Source organism: Papaver somniferum, chromosome 11 (assembly GCF_003573695.1).
Source record: "Papaver somniferum cultivar HN1 chromosome 11, ASM357369v1, whole genome shotgun sequence".
Taxonomy (NCBI): Eukaryota; Viridiplantae; Streptophyta; class Magnoliopsida; order Ranunculales; family Papaveraceae; genus Papaver; species Papaver somniferum.
In genome coordinates this window covers 101698798-101719487 of record NC_039368.1, presented here as the reverse complement: position 1 = coordinate 101719487, position 20690 = coordinate 101698798, and the positions used below count along the sequence as shown (strand labels likewise).

Sequence of the window (20690 nt, the reverse complement as noted above, 5' to 3'; positions counted from 1 at the left end):
CTATTATCCTTGTCTGAGATCCTTTAATACTCACAAATTAGAACCAAGATCAGTAAAATGTATATTTTTGGGATAAAGTCATATAATTAAAAGAAAATAAAATCCATATGGAACCATAGAGAGATACAAATCCAGACTAGTTTCCAAGGGCTACAATCAAGTGGAGGGTATTGATTATCAAGATACATTCAGTCATGTTGTTAAGCCAAACACAGTTAGAATGATAATTAACATTTATCTTTATAAAGGTTGGCAGATCAGACAACTTGATGTTAAAAATGCATTCCTACATGGGAATTTGCATGAAGATGTATACATGGTTCAGCCTCCTGGTTATGCAGATAAATTAATGCCTAATCATATATGTAAATTAAAGAAATCCTTGTATGTATTGAAGAAAGCACCAAGGGAATGGTTTGCAAGACTTAGTCAATTTTTGCTACAGTGTGGTTTTCAAGCTTCCAAGACTGATACATCTCTGTTCTTCGGGGTTACTTAATCTGCTCCCTTGTATGTGTTGATTTATGTAGATGACATTCTTGTGACTGGTAGCTCAACCTCAGCAATTGATCAGCTTCTAAATGATCTTAGTAGAGAGTTTGCCATCAAGGATTTAGGAGAGCCTCACTTCTTTTTGGGCATTCAGGCATCTAAAAACTCTGTAGGTCTTCATCCTTCTCAAGAGCAATATATCTCCAACTTGCTGCATAAAACTAAGATGACATTTTCTAAGCCCTATTCTACACAATTTTCTTCCTCTACCACTGGTGATCCTTCTCCATTATTTGAAGATCTTGTATTATACAAAAGTGTTGTAGGTACTCTGCAATATGTTACCATTACCAGGCCTGACATTGTTTATGCTTTCAACAAGGCTTGTCAGTACATGCAATCTCCCGCAGAGGCCAATTAGACTGTTGTTAAAAGAATTATGCGTTATCTACAAGGCACTCTTGGATATGGTCTGCAGTTCAAGGGCTTTAGTTCCCTACAAATTCAAGCATTCTCAGATGCTGATTGGGCTGGTGATTTAACTGATCGACGCTCAACTGGTGGAATGGCCATTTTTCTTGGTCCTAACCTGATATCTTAGTGTTCTCGAAAGCAGAAGACTGTATCTCGTTCCAGTACAGAAGCAGAGTATCGTGCATTAGAAGATGCAACCTCAGAGGTAGTGTGGATTCAATCTCTTTTGGCTGAACTTTGTTTCACTATCCTAGAACTCTAGTTCTATGGTGTGACAATATGGATGCCACCTACCTCACTGTTAATCCCATATTTCACAATAGAATGAAGCATATTGAGGTCGCTTTTCACTATGTCAAAGAACTGGTTGCAGCAAGGCCATTAGAGGTCAGATCAACTCGCTGACATTTTTACTAAAGGCCTTGCTTCTTCTCGATTTGCTACTCTCGGACTCCGTTAGCGTGTGTAGTAAGCGTATAATAACTGACACGTACAGGTAATAATGTACGTTAAAAACCGGTAAAAGCAGTTGGCGGTTTGTAAAGGTTTAAAAGAGACATGTACTTCTCTTTTCTTGTATGCAGAAAAATCAATCAATCAAAATAACCAAAGAGATTTGTCCAGCACTTTCTTCTCTCTAACATCTTATTAGAATTTGTGAGGACCGTCACAAGGTGAGCAGTATAAATAGCAGGGTTATAATGCTTCCAATCTCATCTTCAGCAATACAACTTTCAAAGATCTGTCACTGCGGGAAAAATCAAAGAGGTCAGCATCAAACATGTGAAATTAGATGATTCACAGTTAAATAATCTCAGTGATATTTTTATTTAATTATTTACAAAATAGAATTAGAAATAATAGTTTTAACATTGCTGCTCTTTCTTAAGAACACAAATCTATTGGACTATCAAAACATGCGAGCTCAGAGAGAAGATGGAGAACAACACACTTGCTCATCTTATAGTAACCTTTATTGTGATATTTATTGAGGAACAAGTTACATCATTCTTGCAATGCTGCCCATCATTGCACAAGAAAGGAAAGAAAGATCATTTGCTGACTAAAAATCTTCCACTCTTTCAGGCCTCCCCAAAAAACCAAGAGCTGCAACTGCATCTGGAAATTCTGCTATGACACCTCGGATGAAGCTGCTTTACTTTCTACTTTCTTTGACTTACTTTTGGTTTTAGGAGTTGACTTTTTAGGTTTATCGTCGATACTTGATCCAGGAGGGCCACTTGCTATCGGCATCTCATGCCTCATACTTGTTCTCTCAGGTTTTGCAATGTCCACGGAAATAACCCGTCCATTGAGTTCCTGCACCGCCGCACAGAACAGAAGGGTTGAATAAACACAAGTTTGTAAAACTAAGTATTAAAATAAACCTTTTAGAAAGAGCACAATGAACAATTCCCTCACCTTTCCATTCATTCCTGAGATGGCGTCCATACCTTCTTCTATTGATTCAAAGGTAACAAACCCAAAACCCCTAGATCTATCTGTGACCTTATCCTTTACCATTGCAGCTGTCAAACAATAAAAATGTCAAGACTGAAGTAGACTAGCTGAAGGGGAAGTGGAATATAGTAACTGTCTAACTGAACTTCGGTAGGAACAGAGGAAAAATCACCTTCAACCACTTGGCCAAATTGTGAAAAGGTTTCGGATAAAACTTCATCTGTTGTGGAATAACGTAACCCTGTTGAACAAACCAAATAGATACAGAAAAATTCAACAAGATGTAAATGAAATATATGAAAGGAGTGAGTTCGAGTTTATCAATAATTGGCAATTTTAGCATAAATGTGCCGCTGAATGTTTTTCAAATTCCTGCACAGTCACTGCAATGCGAACAGTGAAATGCCTCTCCACTTGGTCAGTCATCTTACTAATAGCTCCTATGTAGGAGGTCCTCTTGTGGTGACTAGAAATGAGTCCTGCCAATCACAACAAAATGGCCCCTAAGAATTAAGTGAGCACAATTTCTTCGAATTTAGGGATTTCACTATGATTTGTTCCAAATGATTACATTGTAGCTTGGAACTAGGTCAAAACTAACACACTGGAATCCATAGTGGCAGCAATTACTAATATATCTATTACAGCCTACTTCTGACTGAACATTTGGGAAGAAAATAAACATGCTAACCATTCAAACTTGATTCATTCTCGAATGTTTCATGAGGATCTGTTTTCTTCCTAAAAGATTAAACCCTAGAGGAAAACTGGAGATCAGAAAACAATTCAACGTCCAAGGAAATAAAGTAAGAAATTTTACTTTACCAAGTAATTTTGAGGAAAAACAGATAACAAAGGAGATAGTTTACCTCTGACGATGACCTTCGAGAAGATTCCTCTTGAACAGATGAGATGACATGGAAGAAGGTATTGAAAACTAGGGTTAAAACCTGTATGTTGTCCAATGATACGCGAAATTCCTTTGAACGCCGCCATTAAAGAGATTAGTTAGTTTCGTCTGCTACCGAGCCCCGAAAAGAAAAAGAAGAACAGAAAGGGAACATTTCTCAGAATTGGGTTTAGAGTTCAGGATACGTGGGAAAATTAGTTCAGGTTCAGAGATTTCAGAGCTCAATTTTATTTGATGTATTATTATACAACGAAGATCTTAACCGTCCATGCTGAGGATCTTACGCATTGCATAGATTTCTCTTTTCCTGGCTGTAGGCATATGCCGTAGTTGCCTTGCCTGGGCTGTTGGACCAGACATGCCTGTAGGAGTGCATATCCTCGCATGAGACCTTGGTATATTACAGGACCATAAAAGAAGAGGTAATTGGTCTTAGTAAATCCTTACTAATAGGCTCCTCACCTAAATTTTGTTAGTCTTTTTGTTGATGCAACAAAAATGCAGTTTTAGATTGCAAATTTATTCTCGCAAGGGAGAGCTGATTACAAACCCAAATGGGTAATATGATTACAAATCTTTACCTCACATAATAATGAACTACATTTATCTTGACAGTAAAGAGAAAGGAGAAAAAGGAACAGGACAGGTCATCGAATTATCGAGAGCTATACAGAACCCCATTAAAGAGATGCATCCTTCCTCCGACACAAGTTAGTTCAACACTGTCCAAGAGTCTTCTGTGTCTCCTCAAATGATTCATGGGATCAATACACTTGGCAAAACATGTTAATGAATTGATTGCACTGTATAACACAAGATGGTAAGAAAACTGAATGATGGGGAAGTCGACACAAAATAAACCAGTGTGCTAATTTGCGGTCCATTCTGATATCCAAGAGTTGTAGTGCAACTTATAATCATGTAAAAGAAAGTCTTTTGGAACATACCTGTTCTGACAAAATTTGCACTGTCCACAAAAATTGCAGGTCCGTCCAGTAACTGCAAAACCCAAAAAGAGTTAACCAATAAGACTTTATAGACTAACCGGTACTAAACTAATCACCCATCTTAAACACTTTCTCTGCTTCTCTCCCTAAGACCAACCCTTCTCCTTCCTATATGATCCTGGAACAATCATTTCTTGATTTTGAACAAAACTGTACAGACCGATTTCTCGAATCTAAAGTATTCCCGTGCAGTATATTTGTTTAGGGTTAGGCTCGTTTCTCATCAACCTACCATATTTTATCATTTTCGGCGGAATCAGACACTACATAAAATAACATCCATATGCATCAATAATAATAATGAACATAATAATTAAGCAAAACCACCCAAATTATACTACACAAATTGAAGGAAATAAAACCCCAAAGTGAAATTTGTTAACTTACCTTACTCACCAATTTCGACAAACCGAACAACAAATTCATGATCGAAGCATTGTAAAACAACTCAAATCAGACCTACATATTAATTTCTACGATCAATTTTCGTGAATCTCCATTTTTCAGACAAAAATTAGTTGCGCAGCAAAGAAACCTTAGAAACTAAACGAAATTTCTTTACCTCTCAATCTCTCATCGATTTTAGTTAAGTTGCTAGGCCTAAGGGTACATCAGGAATTTTTTACGTATGGGAACGATTTTTAAACGTTGAATGAAATTGCTCAATGTATGGTTAGATAAGGAGGCGGTGAGCCTTAACGGTTTTGTGGATGGTGGGTGTATTTTAGCGATTATCAAAATAACAGGTGTATTTTAGTAACTGCTAATTCTACGGGGTGTCCTTTTCTTTAGTCTGTCAACTATTGCGTTAATTGTCAATGCTGCATACTTTTTGACTATTTCTTGAACCAAGTTGATGAACAATTTTTCGTCAATTCATATTTATGATCTTGTAATATATCTAGCGCGGGAATATGCACTCCTATAGGAATGTCTGGTCCTTTAATGGCTTGCAGGAAGAAGAAGACTATTTTATTTTTAAGATTTGTCGATACGTTTTTTTTTTCTTGAATGAGTAATATTAAGAGAAGTATCTATCGCCCCACCCAAATAACCATGTAAGTAAATAAATCTGATGTTTTTAGGTTTTAAAATTTTTCTGAAAAGATCTTGTTACCCTATAATGAATTTGATTTTTTATAGATTTTCTGGAAAGATTTTGTTACCGGAAACAAAAGAATGTCAATATTTAGAAGATTTTTTCCCATACGGATAAACATGTATTTTCGTTGAACTCTTATAAAAGCACGGTCAAGGATAAGAAAGACCTTATAAGACCGGCCAACCGAATTCTAACATAACCGCTTGCAAACTGTAAACCCACTCATAAAGAAGACGATTACGAAGATCATGAGAAAACCTCCGAAAACAAAAAGAAGGTTTATGATTTACCCGGCCAAAAATGTAGTCTTCCATCGGAAGTAATTTTTTTAGTGAAATTCTCTGTAATGGGGTTTCTTTGTATGTGACTTTTACTATTTTTAATGTTTTCTTAATAATGAGATTTCTACTATTTGGTATTCGCCGAGGGATGTGCGAGGATTTTTTATGAGTCTCTTCATAGATTGATATCGGCGAGTGCGATGGCGAAAACTGGTATGAACCTTGATAAAAATTGAGTAATGTTTTTCTATGTTTCAATCCGAGTGTTTTCACGCACTCTGCTTACTTATCTTAATGTCAATTAAGCTCAAACACAAACCCGTTTCTACTAAAATTTATCTGCTTTGATCTAAATTAAACTAACAGGCTAAATAGAAAACATAGTATTTTTTCGATGATAGTTTAATCACAGTAAGGAACCTTATATAGGGTTTTGATATAGCAATTCATGTTGGTCCTTTAGACAGTTGGATACATGTAACTGATCTTCCCATAATATTACTCACACACATAATACTACTCACACGTACAACTATTGTAGGTTCGTAACATTGCAGTCCCCTTCTAAGTACGACTTGTCCTCAAGGCGTTAATTCAGAGAATTGCTCCATAAGATCGTCTTACAACTCGCAAGTAGCACCATCAAGGCATCGACAAACTTCCCTTCCCACCGAATAAGAAGCTTAGTGACAGCCTTGTTAGTCTGCCCTAAAGTCTTAAGTAGCTTACCCACTTATAAAGTGCAGAATCAACAACATGAACATTAGTAATACTAGCTGTACGTGTGTCTAGTAATATATGTGTTATGTGTGTGAGTAATATCATGGGAAGATCAATTATTCAGATCAGTTACATGTATTCAACTTCCTAAAGGACGGATAAATTTTTGATGTGGGCGTTCTTTGATGGGGGCATGAGGGACAAATCAGGAGTTGACATGTGTTTTTCATATTAATTGATTCCAACAAATTTTGTTTCCAAAAAAACAAGACAAGTTTATTTTTTAAGAAAATATTGGTTATCTTAATTGCTTATATTTTATCTTTGATATTTTTGGAAGCAAAATTAGTTGAATCAATTAATATGAAAAACACATGTCAACTCCTGATTTGTCCCTCATACCCCCATCAAAGAACGCCCACATCAAAAATTTATCCCTAAAGGACCAACATGAATTGTTATATCAAAAATCTATATAAAATTTCTTATCGTGGTTAAGCTAGATGAAGAAACATTATGTTTTCTATTTACACTTTTAGGTTAATTTATATTAAAGTAGATAGACTTTAGCAGAAACAGGTTTACGTTTGAGCTTAAGCTTAAATCTCATTAAGATAAGTAATCAAAATGCGAGAAAACAATCTGACTAAAACATAAATAAACATTACTCAATTTTTATCAAAGTTCATACCAGTTTTTCGCCATATCACTCCCCAACATCTGTCTACGGAGAAACTCATAAAAAATCCTTGCATCATACCTCTGCAAATATCAAATACCAGAAATCTCATTACGCAAAAAGCATTAGATATAGCAGAAGTCACATGCAAAGAAACCCCATTAGAGAAAATTTCACACAAAAAAAATCAAAAAACCACATACTTCCCCCAGAGGATCACATTTTTGGCCAAGTAAATCATAAACCTTCTTCTTGTTTCCGGGGCAGAGGTTTTCTCATCATTTCCATAATCATCTTCCCTAGGAGCAGGTTTCTTCTCAACACCTGCATTTTCATAATGTTTCTAGGTAGCTAAAAAGGTGGGATTACTGCAAGTTTGCAATAAATGATGTTAGAATTCAGTTGGCGGGTCTTATAAGGTCTTTCTTATGCTTGACCATGCTTTTACAAGAGTTTATCGAATATACATGTTTATCTAATACCATATTTGTCTAATGCAATCGAATCACCATATTGGAAAAATCATCTAAATATTAATATTCTTTTATTTTGGGCAACAAAATCTTCTCAAAAAATCTTAAAGACCTAAAAAAAATCAGATTCTTTTACTTACACGGTAATTTGGGGAAAAATATACATATTTTTCTTAATATTATTCATTCCAAAAAAAAAATATGGTATCGACAAAACTTAAAAATAAAAATACAACTCAATAAAATAATCTTCTCCTTCCTGCAGGCCTATTAAAGGACCAGACATTCCTGTAGGAGTCCATATTCCTGCGCTAGGTATATTACAGGATCATAAGTATGACAGGACGGAAAATTGTTCATCAATTCAGTAGGAAAAAAGAAAATGTAATTGATCCTAGTAAATCCTTACAAGTTGTTAATAGGCTCCTGATCTAAAATTTTCTAGTCTTTTCTGCTCTTCTTGATGCAACCATAATGCAGTTTTACATTGCAAATTTATTCTCGCAAGGAGAGAAACCTGATTACGAACCCAAACGGGTACAATGTACACATGTACTACTAACAAACTGAGCTAAAGGTGTGTCAAAGCGGATTACATTACAACCGAATATGATTACTAATCTTTATCTCACATGATAATGAACTACATTTATCTTGATAGATAAGGGAGAAAAAGGAAATGGACAGGTCATTGAATTATAAAGAGCTATACAGAACCTCACTGACAGATGCATCCTTTTTCCGACACGAGTTAGTTCAACACCGTCCAAGAGCCTTCCGTTTCTCCTCAAATGATCATGGGATCAGCAACTCTTTGCAGAACATGTTAATGAATTGATTGCACTGTATAACACAAGATGGTGAGAAAACTGAATGATAGGGAACTTGACACAAAATAAATCAGTGTTCTAATTTGCGGTCCATTCTGATAATCAAGAGTTGTAGTGCATACCTTTTCTGATAATTTGTAGTCCATTCTGATAATCAAAAGTAGTACATGTAAAAGAAAGCTTTTCGAACATACCTGTTCTGACAGAGTTTGCATTGTCCACAAAAATAGCACGTCCGTCCAGTACCTGCAAAACCCAGAAAGAGCCAATCAACATGATTTTATAGACATCGACTAACCAGTACTAAAACTAATTTCTTTATAGAAGAAAACAAAGTACAATTCTCCACCTTCCCGTTCATTCCTGATGTGGCATTCTTGGCTTCCTCCGATGATGCAAATGTAACAAACCCGAAACCTTTCGACCTATCTGAAACTCTATCCATTACTATTTTAGCTGTCAAAAGATAAACATGTCAGGACTGAAGAATAGTAAATTAGCTGAATGGAATGGAGATAAACACAACAGAAGGAACAAAGGAAAATCACCTTCAACTACTTGGCCATATTTTGAAAAGGCTTCTGACAGGGCCTCCTCGGTTGTATGGAATGATAAGCCTACAAATTATTCATCCACAGAATAAATAAATAAAGCTTTTAGCTTACCAAAGAGTGCGAAAAAACAAATAAAAGAAAAGATGATAATTCCACAGAACATGGAGGAGTGAGTGAAAACGCACAGTTTTGTAGGATTTCAGTATGACTATGTCGTTGTTAGGGTAACTTAGAGCCTCTGCAAAGTTAAACGTGGAGGTTTTCTATGGCTAATGATCAAAGCAGACACTGGAACTTCACTTAACTTGGTTAGTCATCTAACTAGTTATCTCTCACAAATCAGTTCAAACTTACTTCTGCTACACGGTCTCATGAGTAAGACAGCAGCCTGATATTGTCTACAACTAAACTACTCGGTCATAGACCAACTAAAGATCTTCCAGATATCAGGCTGTTTAGGTGACAATCATTACTAATTGCATAAAACTCTAGCTTTGCCATGATTAGCTCCTGAAACCTACCGTTAATGTGATTGGTTTATTCATCGTGATTACCATAAGCCTGAGTGTTAAGAGCTCAGATCCGGTACCATAACATCTTCAATTTTGATGGTCATTCTACCTAATTTTACTCTTTTTGCTTCGTAATCTCGATTACCTAGGTATGAATAGCATTGAATTTGAATCTCTTCCTGGTAATATACATATATACATCTCCTAGGAGAACAAAAATCAATTTGATGTTAAACACTTTCTTGGAGAAGTAATAAGTGATTAGAGACGAACAGATTAGAAAGGAGAAATTTTTACCTTTGATGAAAAGCTTAGAAGCGATTCCTCTGGAACAGGTGAGCTGACATGAGAGGAGGCGTTGAAAACAAGGGTTTGACGGTGCATGTTGTCGAATGATACGCGAAACTCCTCTGAAAGGCGCCATTAGAGCGCTTAGGGCAGTTCTCGCAACTTTTATTTTCAGGATTTTGTTTCTGAGCATAGGGCCGATTTCTATGGGCATGGCAAACATAGGTTTGTCATTTTTACATCCACTATGGAGCTGGCAAACTGGCCTGGCTAAGTGGCTAAATTGGCCAGGTCAAGTTTTTACCAAGCGTCGAGTCGGTCAAGACTACACCGTTAGCGGCTTTTATAAGACCGGACGGTCTAGTCTACACCGCTACGTAGAATCTGATCCAACGATCATAAATCTTTCCCTATAAATACTAAATTCCTCTTCCATTTTAACTCACATCTTCTCTTCTTTACTCTTCACATTTGTTAATCTAAAACAAATTTCATCATCCAACTCTTTCATTCGCTCCTGTTGTATAATTTCTTTAATATGTCTCAATCTAATACTCAATCTAATAAAAGTAAGAAGATTAGAGGTCCAAAATTTATCGTAGCCGAAGATGAAAGCATTTGCAGAATCTATGTGTTCTTTACACAAGATAGTGTCGATGGTGCCCAACAACAATCTACCAAGTTGTGGGATAACATATTTGCTAAATTTCGTGAAGAAACTATGAACATATGTTAGAGCACTGCTTGGTCGAACTCGCGTGCATTGCTATCTCAAGCATGTTTGTCAATGTTAGTGATCAAAACTATAAGTCCTGATTTCTAGCCTATTTATAGATGTCTCGGACTAGGACATAGTTTGTGTAGTTGAGCTTAGACTTCACGGCGCTTATCACTTGAAGACGAAGAACTAATAAGGAGAGCTTGTGAGACTTCATCGACAAAAGGTATGTGGAGACTTAAACTCATCTATCACTTGGAAACTCTATTTCTACTCTATCTCCTATATTGAGACATAAGTCGTGTTACGATATAGTTTTCTCTATACACATTTGAGATTTCAAGCTGAGTATATCTCGCTTACATATTTCTCGAAATATGTGTTAATAAGCTTTCGCTTCGACCATATATCATGAGAAATTTCCGAGTAACATCTTACATGGTTTGTGTGATACAATCATTTGGTGTAAGACTTGGAATGTTTCGATAATGATTATTTCAATACCTTGAAAATTGCTTTGATGCTAATAGTGTGTGAAAACGGCTATTGTCATTATAGAAAAATGTTTCAATGATTGAAATAAAGAGTTTAGAATCTTGTAACCATCTTTGTATATAAGCATAGTGTGTTCGCACATTAGTATATAAGTCCAAAATCGGGAGCCTAAAGTATGCATACTTGTGTGTATACAAAAAGGTTGTAGAAGACTGGGTAAGTATGCGTACCCGTACGCATACTGGCGGAAGTTCACGTCTGTGAATTTCTGCTGAGTTTGAAAACCAAAATCAAACACATCCAGTTACCTAAAGTACGCTTACCCGTATGCATACTGGCGGAAAGTTCACGTCCGTGAATTTCTGTTGAGATTGAAAACTAAGACAAACTCAAATCCGGTTACTTAAGTACGCATACCCGTACGCAGACTTAAGTGGTTACTTTCTAAGATCGGTTGTACATGAACCTAAAACATTTATCAATAAAGAATGCAATCATTGCAAACCATGGCTATAATGTTCATGTATCGATTCGAGTTAATCAAACCGATTTTGCTTCAATTGTGTTCTTGTATAAATCCATGAGAATATAGCAATTGAACAACTCTTTAACTAGTTTTATTTGAGTTATTTGAACTAGTTATGGTTAAGATGAATAAGGTTGATATGAGAGTAATCATATGGCTAACCTTGGTTAACTATTTTTGAACCAACATGGTCCACGCGTTTAGGTACGGTTACATAAACCTAAATGAGGGTACATTTCATTTGTGTGTAACAAGCTAAGTTCGATCTAACTGTTGAAAGATATTAAGTTGTTTGTGATCACAAACACCTTCGTCTCATCGTTTGTGATTCCACGATAATAGTAGGCTGTTCTTCGGGAATATAAGTCTGGTTTATCAATTGGTTCTTGTTCACCTTGATTTATCAAAAGACAGAACAAAAACTCTTGGGTATTTCTATGGGAGACATATTTATTCAATCCTATATACTTTTCTTTGTGAGACAGATTTGTTTATCAAGTCTACGACTTTGGGTCATAGCAACTCTTAGTTGTGGGTGAGATCAGCTAAATGAATCAAGTGCGTAGTATCCTGTTGGGATCAGAGACGTATGGAGCGTAATTCTACCTTGAATCAGTGTGAGATTGGTTAGAGTTCAACTACAGTCCAGTCCGAAGTTAATTGGTAATAGGCTAGTGTCTGTAGCAGCTTAATACAGTGTGGTGTTCAATCTGGACTAGCACCCGGGGTTTTCAGCATTTGCGGTTTCCTCGTTAAAAAAATTCTGGTGTCTGAGTTATTTCTTTTCCGCATTATATTTTGTTATATAATTGAAATATCGTAGGTTGTGCGTTAAGATCAATCAATTAGAATATCCAAACGTTGGTTGTTGATTTACATTGATTGATACTTGAACATTGGTCTTTGGTATCGTTCAAGTAATTCCTCTTATATTCAATCGGGATCGCAGATTTCTATTTGCGGATTTCGGATTGAATTAAGAGTTAGAGATATTAAGCTCTTTGATATACTTTATTCTAAATTGATTCTGACTGTCTAGTTGATTCTCTAGAAAGTGTATTGGAGTAAGTCCTCTCAGATTTCCAAACGAATTGTTGGGTGTGGTTATTAGACCCCCGCATTTTCAATTGGTATCTGAGCAGCCAAACACGTTATAGACCTCATAAGTCTGTGTTTGTAGCGATCTGAGGATGGGCGATACTGTCTCTGATAAACGCATTGCCAGAAATAAAAGTTTCGTTTCCTTAAAGTCTATTAAAGAGAAAGATTTGTCAATCTCAAATATAGAAGAACCTTGTGTTCAAAGGAAACAAACATACATTGACAAGTGTTTCCCTGACCACCTTACCGACGAGTTTGACTTTGAATTTGAAAGGGATGCATCCAAAGAGAGTGAAGTGATTCTAAAACTTGTTAGAATCTAGGATGATAATGTCAACCGGTTGAAACACAAAGTCAATGTCCTTGTTGGTATGATATGTGAGCGTGACTCTCATTTAAAGATTCTTCAAGGGGAAAGTCTCAAAAAGGATGCTTTGAAAATTGAACATCTCTTAAGTAAACTCTCATTTCAAAAGTGTTCAAAAGAGTTGGCCATACCAACTGCTTCTGATTTAACTAAAAAAATTACTGGTTCAAAAGCAAAACCAAAAACCCTTTATGTTGAAAAAGATGTGCATGTATCTTCTTCTCAAGGGAAGCCTAGATCACACAAAAGGAAGAATTCTCCCGACAATGGTGTTAAGAATTTTCTGGATAATCACTCAGGTGATCAGAAAGTGTGTCTCTTTTGTGATTCAAAAGGGCCGTGTAAACAAAAGAGGAATTCTAGGTTGAATGACAATTCTATTATTCGTCTTCAACACACCTTAGATTTACTTCTCAAAGGAGTAACTGCCATTCGTATGTCTAAACCTATTGGTTTTAGTACTCACCCTGTGTAGGCCACCAGCAAAGTCAGTTCAATGTGTTCCTAAAATGTTCAAACACATAACAGTATTCCTAAGCCATATCTACGAAGAAGAACTCATTGATATTCTTCGATTAAGAAAGGAGATTATGTTGTTCATGATGTGAAAAAGATACCAGAAGAAGGAAGAAAAAATGGAGGTATGGAAGATAACTTAAAAATGATGATTGAAGGATATAAAGAAACTATCAATAGGATGTCTATTCCCTCTGGGAAAAATTATTTAGGTGAGAATAAGCACTATGCGTCATATTTTGATGATAGCAATTTTTATGATAACTTTTCACATCATAATGGTTTTCCTCCAAAGATCAGGAAAAAGAGGTTTAACCAGAAACAACGTTCATTTAATGAGCTCAAGGCTCATACTTGGGCTAATTAATCACAGGTTGAATTCCCACTCTCAAAAATCCTGACAGAGTGAGATATTTTTTTTTCCAGGTATACTTGCTGACAAAATGTGTTTCTGAATCTCCAGCAATCTTCTTATCGTTCTTAGCTGGTTTATCAATTACAAACACTTTTTGTTGCATAATTTATTTATTTTTTTAAAAAAAGGGGTGTTAAATTGTTGTGATCTAAATTTTTCTCTTTTGAGAACAAATTTATTTTAGAGCTGAGTTTTTTACTCATTAAGCAAATATGTGTTATATCTTCTTCGCAACCGTTTGGTATAAGGGTAAGTCTATGTACGTGCGTGTATCTCTTTTCACACATGCACGGACCAAACTTGGAAAACCTAAACTTTGGTTCTTGTGTAACCTATAAGTACCAAACCTTTTATAGAGTACGCATAATTTTGTTGTGTTCTTTTAAGGATGGGATCTACTCCAGGTTCTTGGGATTTACCAGCCGATTCAATTGATGATTCAGTTTATTTGGAGTTTGTTTTGAAGAAGAAAAGAACCCTTGTTAAGTCTGAAGAACTCGAATCATGTGCCTCATGCTATTATGCGTTTTCTCATCAAGATCGAGAAAATGCTGAGATGGTCTCTGCTGAAGTAGTTCATGGTTTTCTCACTGATCTTGGGAAGACTCAACTGAAGCTCGAGAACTCTATAAAGGATCTTAACTACGAATTGAGTTGAAAAAGGTTGATTTTGACCTTGTTCTCATGAAGTCACAAGTTAAGGATCTTCTGAATGAGGATATCTTCTCCGAAGATACAATTGATACAGTTAGTCACAAGTTTGAAGGTCTTGATACCAGTGAAGCTTCCGTACAGGAACTTTGATTATGGATTGTGATTACGCTTTGTTTCTGAGTTTTTTTTGGTTTATATTGTCTATTAAATCTTTTGTGTTTTTAGAAGAATAACTAGGGTTTGGAATAGCCATTATTGTGAGTACACAGAGCTATATCCAACGATTTTCATCTTCAATGTTTTTAGATCTATTTTTTTAAATTCTAAGTTACTTGGAAGATGATTTTTTGTAATTTTAATCTTTGTGATTTTATATATTGCAAATTGTTATGGGATACGTCGTTTATGTCCATGAACCTGTGACTGTCCCATACTTGTTCAAAAGTTATCTCTATTATGTCGGTGTGAAAGTATTAATATATAGAATTAACTTTTGACATTACAAAAGTTAAAGCCTTTTATGTCATGGTTTTTATAGAAGAAAGGATAAAACTTTTGTTTACAAGGATTAAGTCTATTATATGTCATTGTGAAAATAGTGATGGAAAATAGAATGAATCCTTGTCTATTCTGCAGTATTGGTCGATCTCCGATCCACAGTTTTGTGCATATACTGTGTTGCTCCATAAGTTTTTTATTTTTGAGTTTGACCAATTGAATTGATCATTCTCTTGTGGTCAGTTTAGTTGTTGCTCCGTAAGTAATCTTATGACGAGCATGACCAATTGAATTGATTAATTTTGTGGTTAATTTAGTTGTGTAATTCCAATTGAATTAACCATGGGTTTTCTTGTGGTTAATTTAGTTGTGCATTTCGATTGGATTAATCATGAATTTTTTTGTGGATAATTCAATTGAATACTTTGGATTCAAATTCATGTTTTCATGTGATTTGGTTATGTCCAAAGAAATCCTTCTGTTCTTGTGAAAGTAAGGTCGCTTTTGTTGTTCCTTCGGGAATAACATTTTATGGGGGAGAGTTCTTTTTGCCAAATTTTTGTGCGGAGTGCGGCTGTGGAATATTATAGGGGTTATCTTGTATCTTTATAAACTCCTTAATGAATGCACTTAGCTTCGGCTTTATGATGGCATCTAAATAAGTTGATATGGTATTCTCTTTTGGTCATGAAGTATCTCTATATAAATTTCATGAGGATCCCACTAGTTTTCATACCTTTGCCAATTTATATTGAAAAAAAGGGAGAGAATTAATGTGTAGTGTGATACTAAAAATACATATGGTTTACGGATCATTATGTAAGGGGGAGTGGTTTTCATGTCGAGATGAAGTATTGACTAAGGGGAAGTGATACATATCACCATAGTATTTTTGTCAAAGTTATGATACAATTGAACTTTGATGCCGTGTAATAATGCTATGACATTGTGTAACAATGATCGAGAGCATTTGTTCTCTCATTGTTATCGCTACGGATATTCAACAACTATGATGCTGAACTTACAACCTTTAGGATCATGGAGTACTTGGAAGTGACGAAGATTTCGAGTCGCGTTGAAGATGCCAAGGAGATCAAGCATTTGGATGAGAAGCAACAATTTTTATTTATTTTATAATCCATATGTATTGATAGTTTTGTCGTTAAAATTGACAAAGGGGGAGATTGTTAGAGCACTGCTCGGTCGAACTCGCATGCGTTTCTATCTCAAGCATGTTTGTCAATGTTAGTGATCAAAACTATAAGTCTTGATTTCTAGCCTATTTATAGAGGTCTCGAACTAGGACATAGTCTGTGAAGTTGAGCTTAGACTTCACAGCGCTTATCACTTGAAGACGAAGAACTACTAAGGAGAGCTTGTGGAACTTCATCGACAAAAGGTATGTGGAGACTTAAACTCATCTATCACTTGGAAAGTCTATTTCTACTCTATCTCCTATATTGAGACATAAGTCGTGTTACGATATAGTTTTCTCTATACACATTTGAGATTTCGAGCTGAGTATATATCGCTTACATATTTCTAGAAATATGTGTTGTTAAGATTTCGCTTCGACCAAGTTCATCTTATATCATGAGAAAATTGCCGAGTAACATCTTACATGGTTTGTGTGATACAGTCATTTGGTGTAAGACCCGGAATGTTTCGATAATGATTATTTCAATATATTGAAAATTGCTTTGATGCTAATAGTGTGTGAAAACGGCTATTGTCATTATAGAAGAATGTTTAAATGATTGAAATAAAGAGTTTATAGTCTTGTAACCATCTTTGGATATAAGCATAGTGTGTTCGCACATTAGTGTATAAGTCCAAAACCAGGAACCTAAAGTATGCATTCTTGTGTATATACAAAAAGGTTATAGAAGACTGGGTAAGTATGCGTACCCGTATGCATACTGGCGGAAGTTCAGATCCGTGAATTTCTGCTGAGTTTGAAAACCAAACCCAAACTCATTTGGTTACCTAAAGTATGCGTAACCGTCCGCATACTAGCGGAAAGTTCACGTCTGTGAATTTCTGCTGAGTTTGAAAACTAAAAAAAACTCAAATCCGGTTACTTAATTACGCATACCCGTACGCATACTTAAGTGGTTACTTTCTAAGATCGGTTGTACATGAACCTAAAACATTTATCAATAAGGAATGCAATCTTTGCAAACCTTGTCTATAATGTCCATGCATCGATTCTAGTGAATCAAACCGATTTTGCTTCAATTGTGTTCTTAAATAAATCTATGAGAATATATCAATTGAACAACTCTTTAACTAGTTTCATTTGAGTCATTTGAACTAGTTATGGTTAAGATGAATAAGGTTGATATGAGAGTAACCATATGGCTAACCTCGGTTAACTATTTATGAAACAACATGGTGTACACGTTTAGGTACGGTTATATAAACCTAAATGAGGGTACATTACATTTGTGTGTGGAACAAACTAAGTTCGATCTAAAGGTTGAAAGATATTAGCTTGGTTGAATCAGGTTTTTCATCTAACGGTGATTATTGATGCTTTGTTACCAAGGTAACTTGGATTGCAAACCCTGATTTGAAAACTATATAAAGGAGAACTCTAGAAACTGGGAAACCTAATCCCCACACCTCATGTGTGTTACTAGTTTCATAACTAGAGTCGATTCTCCTTTAACCTTATATTTCTTCTCGAGACCCTGTAGGTTAACGACTTGAAGACTTCATTGGGATTGTGAAGCCAGACCCAACTATTCTCTTTGTGGTTGCGTGATCTGATCTTGCTGTTTCTATCGTGATTGAGTGCAATTATAAAATTGGCTTGAGATTTATATCTCCAATAGGAAACATAAAAAAGTAATCACAAACGCCTTCGTCTCATCGTTTGTGATTCCACAATAACTTGTTTCGCTAGTCGATTAAGTTTATTGTGAGGTGATTGATAATACTAGGTTGTTCTTCGGAATATAAGTCCGGTTTATCAATTGGTTCATATTCACCTTGATTTATCAAAAGACGGTACAAAAACTCTTGGGTATTTCTGTGGGAGACAGATTTATTCAATCCTATAGACTTTTCTTTGTGAGACAGATTTGTTTATCAAGTCTTCGACTTTGGGTCGTAGCAAATCTTAGTTGTGGGTGAGATCATCTAAGGGAATCAAGTGCGTAGTATCCTGCTAGGATCAGAGACGTAAGGAGCGCAACTGTACCTTGAATCAGTGTGAGATTGATTAGGGTTCAACTATAGTCCAGTCCGAAGTTAATTGGTAATAGGCTAGTGTCTATAGTGGCTTAATACAGTGTGGTGTTCAATCTGGACTAGGTCCCGGGGTTTTTCTGCATTTATTTCCTCGTTAACAAAATTCTGGTGTCTGTGTTATTTCTTTTCCGCATTAAATTTTTTTATATAATTGAAATATCACAAGTTGTGGGTTAAGATCAATCAATTAGAATATCCAACCTTTGGTTGTTAATTTACATTGATTGACACTTGAACATTGGTCTTTGGTACTGTTCAAGTAATTCCTCTTATATTCAGTCGGGCTCGCAGATTTCTATTTACTGATTGCGGATTGAATTAAGAGTTAGTGATATTAAGCTCTTTGATATACTTTATTCTAGATTGAGTCTGACTGTCTAGTTGATTCTCTAGAAAGTGTATTGGAGTAAGTCCTCTCAGATTTCCAAACGAATTGTTAGATGTGGTTGTTAGACCCCCCGCATTTTGAACATCAATGATCGCTATGCAAATGGATAGTCCGGTCGCTTCGTTATAATCAACGCCCAAGTTGCCTTGTATGTTGCTGTTATAATGCAAGCTGCTCGTGCTCGAGCGAGCGGTCTTGTCGATGTTGATGTCGAACGAAAGTGTCGAACTGATTGGCACCATAAACATGGGATAAAAGTTGTTATCATATTTTGAAAGTGTTGCCAAAATATAGTTCAGAATTGTTAGAAAACATACAGAATATACCTGCAAGTTCACCATACACTTCTTCACTTTCAACGCCAGCTTCACAACCATCTCAATCATCTCATCCCCCTTTGAATTATTCATTTTCTTCACCAGAAACCACAACAAACAACAATTCCAACTTGAATGTCAATACTGCGATCAAGAGAAAATTATTAGGAAGAGTTCATGCAAGTGCAGCGAGAAAATCTACCCAAGCAGGAGAATCAAGTGAAGGTGTTTTGGATACTTTGGTAGAGCATCAGAAGATCGTCGAAAAACAAAGAGCTGTAGACCGGCAGTTCTTGACTAGGGAGAGGAAAAACATCGACAAACTCAAGAGAAATTTGTTTAAGACTATGACAAGAATAAGATTCTAAATGCAAACACCTCAGCAATGAATACCAGACAATTGATGGTATGGGAGATGGAGATGGACAGGTTAGCAGAGGAGTTGGAAGAAAAAAGAAACAAGAAAAACAATTTGGAGTTCAAGCTGAAGTTGAGGATGATGAAGACCACGATGAAGTAGAGTCACTTAATTAATTAATGTATCAGCTTTAATTTTAATGAGGATGTAGTAGTTTGCTTATGGTGAATGAAATTGTTCTAGTTTTTCATTACAAATTGTTCTAGGTTTTTTTTTTATTACATTAAAACTTAAACTTGACAACACCCATGAAAACTAAACTTAAGACTATAACTAAATTGTTCTAGTTTTTTCATTACATAAACTTTGATAAAATCCATGAAAACTAAACTTAAGCTAACATCCCATACGAGTTATTAGAAACTCCTTAAGAATTTGGTAATGCGCTTCGTATTCGAAATTTTTTCCTTTCCATCTTCGCCACTCGTCTCGAGTTCGTATTCCCAATTCAGCATTGGTGTCACTTCTAAGATGATATCGAGTGACAGTCCTTTTCATAGCTATAAAATCCACAAGATCTTTTTTGATAGTCATGAATCGGCAAAACAAAGCAGCACGATCCCGGTTATTAGGATTACCTATCTCTGTGCAAAAGGCATCATGAATTTTACCCAAATAACTCATACTAGGTAAACCGTTCAACGATCTTTCTTCACCTCTCTTCGGGTAGTGTATACATAGTTTCTACACAGGGATAAATATTCATCTTCGATGAATCTAGGATCATCCATAAATTACCCAGAAAGTAGAGAAGTTTTTGTAGAGAAATGAAGGTGTGATTTTGAAATGGATGAAGTGAAGGTATATTTATAAGGAATGTTGGCGATTGAGTCTATACCGCTAATTTTAATGACCGTTAAAAAATTTAAACTTAAACAGTTTCAAAAAAAACCTACGAAACAACAAATGAAACTTCAACAATTAAATAACTTCAAAACAAAACTATAAAATAACAAATGAAACAACACTGAAATAACAAATGAAACAACACTACTCAATTCATCCTCCATCTCTTCCAAACTCAGCCCACATATTCGCTCTGAGATCTCCCCTTAACCTGTTATACAGATTTTTGTTCTCAATATGACTAGTCATTTGCGCATAGTTCCTTGCAGGTAATCCTCTTGATGGTATAATCTCAGTCCTTAAGTCTTCATCTTGATGGTTAGTCCAATTCTTATTACGACGAGTTTCCTGAATTACCATGTCATGCATAATGATGCAAGTCAGCATAGTCTT

At 35.7% G+C, this 20690-nt stretch overlaps 2 protein-coding genes and 1 long non-coding RNA gene across 3 annotated transcripts; all 3 read right to left on the bottom strand.

Moving 5' to 3' along the window:
* Nucleotides 1–1763: 1763 nt before the first annotated feature.
* Nucleotides 1764–3551, bottom strand: LOC113323329 (small RNA-binding protein 11, chloroplastic-like). The gene is made up of 4 exons (XM_026571617.1): nt 3297–3551; nt 2600–2668; nt 2389–2495; nt 1764–2286 (listed from the first exon to the last, which is right to left on the bottom strand). Exons 1-4 carry the CDS (start codon nt 3421–3423, stop codon nt 2098–2100), a joined length of 492 nt encoding a protein of 163 aa, XP_026427402.1. The 5' UTR covers nt 3424–3551; the 3' UTR covers nt 1764–2097.
* A 328-nt stretch (nt 3552–3879) lies between these two features.
* LOC113323331 lies at nt 3880–4981 on the bottom strand. Its single transcript, XR_003347548.1, has 3 exons — nt 4732–4981; nt 4285–4336; nt 3880–4140 (listed from the first exon to the last, which is right to left on the bottom strand). It is a non-coding gene; the product is annotated as an uncharacterized LOC113323331 (long non-coding RNA).
* Nucleotides 4982–7962: 2981 nt separating this feature from the next.
* Nucleotides 7963–9989, bottom strand: LOC113323330 (small RNA-binding protein 11, chloroplastic-like). Its single transcript, XM_026571618.1, has 5 exons — nt 9793–9989; nt 8978–9046; nt 8779–8885; nt 8624–8675; nt 7963–8442 (listed from the first exon to the last, which is right to left on the bottom strand). Exons 1-5 carry the CDS (start codon nt 9974–9976, stop codon nt 8426–8428), a joined length of 429 nt encoding a protein of 142 aa, XP_026427403.1. The 5' UTR covers nt 9977–9989; the 3' UTR covers nt 7963–8425.
* Between the last annotated feature and the right edge of the window lie 10701 nt (nt 9990–20690).